The sequence below is a fragment of the Agrilus planipennis genome, unplaced genomic scaffold (genome assembly GCF_000699045.2).
Source record: "Agrilus planipennis isolate EAB-ADULT unplaced genomic scaffold, Apla_2.0 scaffold1, whole genome shotgun sequence".
NCBI lineage: Eukaryota > Metazoa > Arthropoda > Insecta > Coleoptera > Buprestidae > Agrilus > Agrilus planipennis.
In genome coordinates this window covers 4,209,068-4,217,070 of record NW_020442466.1, presented here as the reverse complement: position 1 = coordinate 4,217,070, position 8,003 = coordinate 4,209,068, and the positions used below count along the sequence as shown (strand labels likewise).

At 35.3% G+C, this 8,003-nt stretch overlaps 2 protein-coding genes and 1 long non-coding RNA gene across 5 annotated transcripts; 2 read left to right on the top strand and 1 right to left on the bottom strand.

Annotated features, from left to right (window-relative positions):
- Nucleotides 1-16: 16 nt before the first annotated feature.
- LOC112906632 (plectin-like) lies at nucleotides 17-983 on the top strand. The gene is made up of 3 exons (XM_025981140.1): nucleotides 17-98; nucleotides 208-795; nucleotides 856-983. Exons 1-3 carry the CDS (start codon nucleotides 30-32, stop codon nucleotides 943-945), a joined length of 747 nt encoding a protein of 248 aa, XP_025836925.1. The 5' UTR covers nucleotides 17-29; the 3' UTR covers nucleotides 946-983.
- Nucleotides 984-1,596: 613 nt separating this feature from the next.
- On the top strand, nucleotides 1,597-4,889 carry LOC108734628 (trichohyalin). 2 transcript variants are annotated; one of them, XM_018466274.2, is made up of 6 exons: nucleotides 1,597-2,622; nucleotides 2,766-3,183; nucleotides 3,252-3,706; nucleotides 3,772-4,004; nucleotides 4,114-4,701; nucleotides 4,762-4,889. In XM_018466274.2, the coding sequence occupies exons 1-6, from the start codon at nucleotides 1,722-1,724 to the stop codon at nucleotides 4,849-4,851; spliced, it is 2,685 nt and encodes an 894-aa protein (XP_018321776.1). In that variant the 5' UTR covers nucleotides 1,597-1,721; the 3' UTR covers nucleotides 4,852-4,889. The 2 variants fall into 2 exon arrangements, with proteins under 2 accessions (XP_018321776.1, XP_018321767.1); XM_018466265.2 differs by having other exon boundaries at nucleotides 2,718-3,183.
- A 927-nt stretch (nucleotides 4,890-5,816) lies between these two features.
- Nucleotides 5,817-6,914, bottom strand: LOC112906633. Of its 2 annotated transcripts, XR_003232481.1 has the most exons (4): nucleotides 6,723-6,914; nucleotides 6,396-6,573; nucleotides 6,000-6,144; nucleotides 5,836-5,917 (listed from the first exon to the last, which is right to left on the bottom strand). It is a non-coding gene; the product is annotated as an uncharacterized LOC112906633 (long non-coding RNA). The 2 variants fall into 2 exon arrangements; XR_003232480.1 differs by having other exon boundaries at nucleotides 5,817-6,144.
- Between the last annotated feature and the right edge of the window lie 1,089 nt (nucleotides 6,915-8,003).

The window sequence follows — 8,003 nt, the reverse complement described above, 5'->3', positions numbered from 1 at the left end:
AACAAGCCACTTCGAGTTTAGTGGCTAAAATGGCGGCTGCAGATCGAGAAGCAGAATTTCAAAGGGCAGCCATCGAAAGGGAGAGAGAACAATTAAAGGTAAATATACTAATACTTTTATACGATTCCAAAAACATCCTTTTTAAAGTGTTTTTGGTCGGATTTCCAAATTCCATGTAGCTAAATCAACAAAATCTTTTATTTTAAGACTTTGAAAGAAAATCTTTTGGCTGAACAAGAAAAACTAGTTCTACAACTTACCGAAGAAAAACTGGCAATCTCTGCAGAAAAATCCCGTCTGGAAATCTCCTCGAAACTCGCCAACAACTACGACGTTCAAAAGGCGCAGGTTGAGGTCGAAGCGGCCGTGAAAGCCGCCCGAGACGCTGCCGCCAAGACCGATTTAGAACGCGAGAATCTACTGAAAGCTCAGCACGAGCTTGAATCGTTGAAGCGCGATATGCGCGATCGCGATCACGTTTTATCGCTCAAAGAAAAGTCGTTTGAAGCGTTGCAGAAAGAACTGGACGATAGGGCCGCGGAAGCCGAAAGGGCTTTGGCTCAGGCCAAGTTGATCGAAACGACTTACGCAAATAGGACCAGAGACATGCACAAACAGGTGGCCGTTCTTGCGCAAAGGGAAAAGAAATTGGCAGAGGAAAAGTTGAATTTGTCGAAAAAAAGCCTCGCGCTACAAATGGACCTCCAACAATTGAGGAGGTGCACCTTGTGTGCCAGTAGCGTGCGCGTATCATCGGTGGGAATGGTACACGAGATTGGATACGACGATTATGACGTAAGGATATTTGTACAGGGTGTTTAAGGGTTGCGAAAATCTAAACAACACTTGTTATAGGTATTAGATCCGGACATGGCGAGGCTTAGGAATGAAGCAAACGACGAAAGTATTCGTAGTCCTCTTGTTGAGGGCCGAACCGAAGACTGAATAATAAGTAAATTTTTTTTAAACTCATTAAATGAGTTGTGTGTAAGTTACTTTTTTATAGTAAATAAATGTACTGATGTATGAAATTTTGTACCATTTCTAATGTTTTTAATTTTTAATGCCAATAAAATCAATTAAAATACTATAATTGGAATGTGTTGACGCTACAAATTGTTTTAATATTGGATAAGGATGATAACTTGGAAGCTAAGGATCGTTTGATACAGACGTACACAACTGATTTCAAACGGTTAGAGATATGACCCTTTCTTTTACCTTGATAAAACTCCACATTTAATCGTATCTTATATCAAGACCTTATCCATAACCGTTTGAAATAACTTGTATACTTATTTGGATTGGATTTATGCCATTGCAGCATATGCGCCTGTAAGGATAATGAATCGAATGGACTTTGAAATCAGATTCCTTCCTCGTTGTAAACAAGATGTACTTTTATTTTATTATTAAACTCCTCGTACTCCTACTACATCATACTTTGCGAGAAAGAAAAAATAACTTTCCTTTTAAAAATCGCTATTTCGAAATCTTAAACTAAAAAAATGTACACTAAGTTCTTCGATTCATGAAAGTAGGCCGGTCCACTACTCAGCTCGATTTGCTTTTGTACAAATCACTTCGACTTAAAATAAAGTTTCTGTTTAATACCAATATTACCACAATTACTTTCTTTATAAAAGAAAAAAATGTGTAATGTACTGTATACTGTGCGCATAAAGTATGTATGAAGTATTCTATACGAGAAAAATTACAATATGAGTGATTTTGACGATGACTTACTCGACGATTTATTGTCTGAAGGAAGTTCGGACAGTTTTTTCGATGACCCCAAAACGAAATCGAAGAAAGATATTTCAAAAAAGAACGAAACCGAAAAGTCGACCGTTACAAAAATCTTCGGTTTAGAAAGCAAAGAAGCAAAGAAAGACTTGGAATGGCTAAACGATACACCTGCTGAAAAAGGAACAAAGAAATTGGACGAGGCTCCTCTCAGGAGGAAACCAGCAAAGAAAGTTAGCTTCGAAGATGACATTTTGGACGCCTTAGGTTTGGAAAATGCAACAGCCCCCGCGCCAGCCGAAGAAATAGTGAAAGATGCAACGGCGTCATTTCAAAAAGATCCTGTTAAAAAAAAGGCACTACTGGACGATATTCTTGGGCTGAAGTTGCAAAAATCCAATCCAAACCCTGACGAAAAGAAAAGTACCTCAATTTCTAGTAAACCATCTACTGCCACAAGTACGAAATCTGAAGAAGGACCAAAAGACACAACTAACGTCGAATTTACTTTAAGTAATTTTGCTCGAGAAAACAGACGATCTAGAACAACCCCTTCGTACACACGAGATCCCTTAGGATTGCTAACAACAACTGGCAACGTACAGGAAAAGGAAAGATTTTCTCCAGTTCCAAAAGTTAACATCTCTTTTGAGGTAACATCGCAAGGATCAGATCCTAAAAGTTCTAAAAGAATTTCATGGCTCGACGACGGCGATAATCCAGTGAAAACTGTAAAATCTACCGCTGCGTTGCCCACTGCTGATATGAGCAAGAGTGCGTCTTCGCTTGAATTATTTCAAAGTGATAGAACATCTTCTGTTAACGAGGACAATTCCAGGAAAGAACAAGAAGCAAACAGGGAATGCGAAATTTCAGGTACTTGACTATCACGTTTTGTTTGGTACTCCAGCTAATTTATAAAATTTACTTTTAGTAATTTTTCCCATATTAATAAATCTACCTGTTAATAGGTACCAATTCTAATGAAAGCAATCCTAATAATGCATTTTCCCTTCAAGACATCTTTCTCCAAAGAGTCAGTGCTCATGGGGGGAACTATTCCAACATTTCCCTCGCGATGCAGCAGCAAGAGTCCCTTTTGGTGATGGCCCTACAGATGAAAAAATACGAAGAAAGTCTATTGGGCATCCAGAAGAAACAAGAGGAAATATTTAACAGACAAGAGGAATATTTTAGACGCGTCGTCGAAGAACAGCTATTAAAGCAACACTCTATCGATAGTAGCTTGCAAATTCAGCAAGAAAAAATAAACAAACACATAGAAGCGTTGATGTTTTCCACGCCCCATCTGGGTGCGTCGAATATTAATACAAATGAAGAGAAAAACGAAGAAGTAGATAGGGAGAAAGATGCGGTTATTTCCTTGCTAAAGGAAAAACAACACGAAGAAGTTTTTGTCTTGGAAGAATCCTACAAGTAAGTTAATTGGTACTACGTTTGGAAAAATTATTTAAATTTCAGGAAACCTATATTTTTTTTTACAGAAAACAAATTTCTTTATTAGAAGAAACGATGAAATCTGTGGAAGATCGACTTAGAACTGAAATCATTGATAACGCGAAATATTACAAGGAGATTATAGAAAATCTCCATCAGCAACACAAAGCAGATATAGAAAAGTACGAAAACAAAATTAAACAGCTATCGGATTACCATGAGAAAGAACTACAAAGTTTAAGGGAAAGCCACAATCGAATAGTTGAAGATATCAAAAACGAATATGGAGAAATGCTGAACAATTTTAAACAATCCAAACAGTACGAGCAACAAGCCTTCGAAGGTGCCACGACTTACATAAAGAAACTGGACGATAGTTTAGGCGTTTTAACAAGTAGCACTTCCAATATAAATGACATTAAGTCGAAGCTGAACGAAGAATGCAACATTCTGTCGAAAGTAAAGGAGGAATCTATAAAAGCAAAGGAGAAAGAGATAGAAAGTACACGAAATTTTGTTATTGTTATTGTTTTTTTAACTTTTTTTTACTAAAAATAATTTTAATAGTGATGAGAGAAACGCTAGAAAAGGCTAGGGAAAGCAATGATAATGAAAGGTCTCAACTAATGGCCCTGGTGAGAAACTTGGAACTTAAACTTGTGGAGCAAAGTCAAAATTCAAGAGAGGACAGATGGGCTTTCCAACAAGCCACTTCGAGTTTAGTGGCTAAAATGGCGGCTGCAGATCGAGAAGCAGAATTTCAAAGGGCAGCCATCGAAAGGGAGAGAGAACAATTAAAGGTAAATATACTAATACTTTTATACGATTCCAAAAACATCCTTTTTAAAGTGTTTTTGGTCGGATTTCCAAATTCCATGTAGCTAAATCAACAAAATCTTTTATTTTAAGACTTTGAAAGAAAATCTTTTGGCTGAACAAGAAAAACTAGTTCTACAACTTACCGAAGAAAAACTGGCAATCTCTGCAGAAAAATCCCGTCTGGAAATCTCCTCGAAACTCGCCAACAACTACGACGTTCAAAAGGCGCAGGTTGAGGTCGAAGCGGCCGTGAAAGCCGCCCGAGACGCTGCCGCCAAGACCGATTTAGAACGCGAGAATCTACTGAAAGCTCAGCACGAGCTTGAATCGTTGAAGCGCGATATGCGCGATCGCGATCACGTTTTATCGCTCAAAGAAAAGTCGTTTGAAGCGTTGCAGAAAGAACTGGACGATAGGGCCGCGGAAGCCGAAAGGGCTTTGGCTCAGGCCAAGTTGATCGAAACGACTTACGCAAATAGGACCAGAGACATGCACAAACAGGTGGCCGTTCTTGCGCAAAGGGAAAAGAAATTGGCAGAGGAAAAGTTGAATTTGTCGAAAGAACGCCTCGCGCTACAAATGGACCTCCAACAATTGAGGAGGTGCACCTTGTGTGCCAGTAGCGTGCGCGTATCATCGGTGGGAATGGTACACGAGATTGGATACGACGATTATGACGTAAGGATATTTGTACAGGGTGTTTAAGGGTTGCGAAAATCTAAACAACACTTGTTATAGGTATTAGATCCGGACATGGCGAGGCTTAGGAATGAAGCAAACGACGAAAGTATTCGTAGTCCTCTTGTTGAGGGCCGAACCGAAGACTGAATAATAAGTAAATTTTTTTTAAACTCATTAAATGAGTTGTGTGTAAGTTACTTTTTTATAGTAAATAAATGTACTGATGTATGAAATTTTGTACCATTTCTAATGTTTTTAATTTTTAATGCCAATAAAATCAATTAAAATACTATAATTGGAATGTGTTGACGCTACAAATTGTTTTAATATTGGATAAGGATGATAACTTGGAAGCTAAGGATCGTTTGATACAGACGTACACAACTGATTTCAAACGGTTAGAGATATGACCCTTTCTTTTACCTTGATAAAACTCCACATTTAATCGTATCTTATATCAAGACCTTATCCATAACCGTTTGAAATAACTTGTATACTTACTTGGATTGGATTTATGCCATTGCAGCATATGCGCCTGTAAGGATAATGAATCGAATGGACTTTGAAATCAGATTCCTTCCTCGTTGTAAACAAGATGTACTTTTATTTTATTATTAAACTCCTCGTACTCCTACTACATCATACTTTGCGAGAAAGAAATAATAACTTTCCTTTTAAAAATCGCTATTTCGAAATCTTAAACTAAAAAAATGTACACTAAGTTCTTCGATTCATGAAAGTAGGCCGGTCCACTACTCAGCTCGATTTGCTTTTGTACAAATCACTTCGACTTCAATTAAACAATTATTAATTGGTTAATTAACAACAACAAACACAACATTCAAAACGTAAAAACAGACATCGACGTTGTTTTTTCTTCTATCTATCTACCTCTCTTTTAACTGCAACTATAGTATCATTAAGTATATGTACAAGTTCTACATTCATACACATCTTTAATTACATAATTAAACATTACTTATAAAAAACGGCCATCGGTTATTGCAAAAATAAATATTATGTTGTAAATATCATTATCATCTCATCACAATGCTAAAAAATTTCTTCGACAACGACATACCACCCCATCATCATAAATTTACATTTTGTTAAATGAGATACCATAGATGCACTGTAGCCGTAACGTCAATTTATACTGCAGACAATAGATAATCGTTAGAATACCATACATTCACGATAACGACAATTTACACTGTGAATAGACAAGTTTTAAAAGAAATACCACAACAGATTAATAAAGAGCAATTCACAATAATTATCTTATGCATTCTCACCTTAATTAATTGCAGAAACTAATATTCTAAAGTCTAAATGTGTAACGAGCAAGCCAAAGCCAGGAGAGATGCCACTGCAATCTATTGTTTCAGCGGTTTCCAAATTAATTTCCAGCAGTCTCCCCCTTCTCATATGTTGGGCAGTCTATAGAAACGGGCAAGAAAAAGTAATTAATTACCACTTTAAAGCAAGTAAATCAATATTATTTTCAAGTAGCAATGTGGTGGTAAAGTTCATTCAAACTGTTGAAAAGAGCAGTTCCACATTACTTTTGCTGTTCTGTTTCTGCCATTTCTGAAACGTTGTTTGAAAGTTGTCTATTGAAAGTAACAAATGGCTAAGAAATTAAAGTTACTGGACCTCATTTACTGTTTTTAATTGATACTAGTACTTACCAATTCATTGTCATGAATCCTTCCTTCAGCAAAAACATACTGTCTTCATTCTCAATGGAAAAAAAATCACTTTCGTGCATTCCCTTGGGCTATAGGTACAGCTACTCCCTGAAACGAAGGAGGACTGATGTAACCAACGGTCTGTAACTTAATGGCATCCAGAATTTTTATAATGTTCCTGTGAAATGAAATTTTATGAATGAGTATTAAAAAATATTATAATCTAGCTTCCCTAGTAAATAACGTGCATAATACAATGTTAAAGCTAATACAAAATAAATGTACTGTATGCTCTCACTAATAATTATAGCATGTATTTATGCTCACCTCAATTATCTGCAAAATTATTTATAGAAAGAACATCACATCGAACAACTTCTTTTACGCTAGCATCAAAACGAACTTCCATGTCCTCTCCGCCTCTCGTTTATCATCGATCTGTAAAAAATTAAGAAGCGAAACTAATTCACAATACTATTAAATAAATAAAACTTTAAATACAATAAAAACACGCATCGAAAAGCAAGTAAAATTGCTAAATTGCAAAATTTTAAAATGGCGGAGTAGCGTCGCTTTTAATACAAAATGGCAAGATGGACAAGAACCGAACGGGATGCATAAAATTCATAGAATTCATATAATAGTGCTGTAGCATATAGATGTGTCAATGAAAGAAAATACTATAGAGCATAGACGGAAAAATGAAACAGTCAATATTAATTATTTTAAATTGCGTAAATTAAGTTATAAATCATTTATAACATGTTTTTACACATATAAATTTCGGCAAATCGTACGAAACCGAAATATTAACTTCCAATTACGATTCTATTTAATAGTCATGACCTCATGACCTTGAGGAAGTACATATCAAAAAAAAGAAAATCAATTACTTTCCGAAAAAACCAATATGCACATCGTGATAAGCAATATTTAGTTATAATATTTCGACTATTGCATGATCGCCAGCAAGTTATTAGGCATTTTTCTTTTATTTCTTACCTTCAAAATGCACGGCACGTGTATTAGGACTGCTCGTCAAAATAAAGATGGCGGATAACAATTTATGACGTCAGTTGCTTATAGTACATTATTTCTAAGCCCGCTTAGTTTAATGTACCGGGGTTTTTTGAATTAAAAATTGCAGAATGCTTATTTTTATTCCAACGTTTATTTTTTACGATTTAGATGGAAACAAATTTACCTACGCAATTAATTTTTATTTCAAATATTTTTCAATTAACGTACCTATACGGAAATTTAATTGGTTTTATACTAAAAACTAAAAATAATTACTCCAAAAAGTAATAATTACAAGACGCTATAAGACATAAAAATGTAAGCTTGTGCTTTTATGCATCAAAATAAATCTTTTTAAGCACCTAATAGTTAAAAAAACGTTTTTTTGTAGTGAACAAAGTCAATACTTTATTTGATATGTAAAACAATAATATATACGGGATATTAAAAAAAAATTCATATCGTTTTGATTTAACCAAACACGCTGTATATGCTCGAATATTTCTTTTTGAATGCACCTAATAATCAATTTCGTAGAACACTTTTTCCAATAATTTAATTATTAATAAAATAAAATTAGGACATTTT

What these genes read in the sequence shown, in the direction of transcription:
- LOC112906632 (XM_025981140.1), top strand. Translation starts at nt 30, where the DNA reads ATGGCGGCTGCAGATCGAGAAGCAGAATTTCAAAGGGCAGCCATCGAA. An exon ending in GGGAGAGAGAACAATTAAAG is followed by an intron (nt 99 to 207) that starts GTAAATATACTA and finishes TTTTATTTTAAG; the next exon opens with ACTTTGAAAGAAAATCTTTT. An exon ending in TTGGATACGACGATTATGAC is followed by an intron (nt 796 to 855) that starts GTAAGGATATTT and finishes CACTTGTTATAG; the next exon opens with GTATTAGATCCGGACATGGC.
- LOC108734628 (XM_018466265.2), top strand. Translation starts at nt 1,722, where the DNA reads ATGAGTGATTTTGACGATGACTTACTCGACGATTTATTGTCTGAAGGA. An exon ending in GTCTTGGAAGAATCCTACAA is followed by an intron (nt 3,184 to 3,251) that starts GTAAGTTAATTG and finishes TTTTTTTTACAG; the next exon opens with AAAACAAATTTCTTTATTAG. An exon ending in GGGAGAGAGAACAATTAAAG is followed by an intron (nt 4,005 to 4,113) that starts GTAAATATACTA and finishes TTTTATTTTAAG; the next exon opens with ACTTTGAAAGAAAATCTTTT.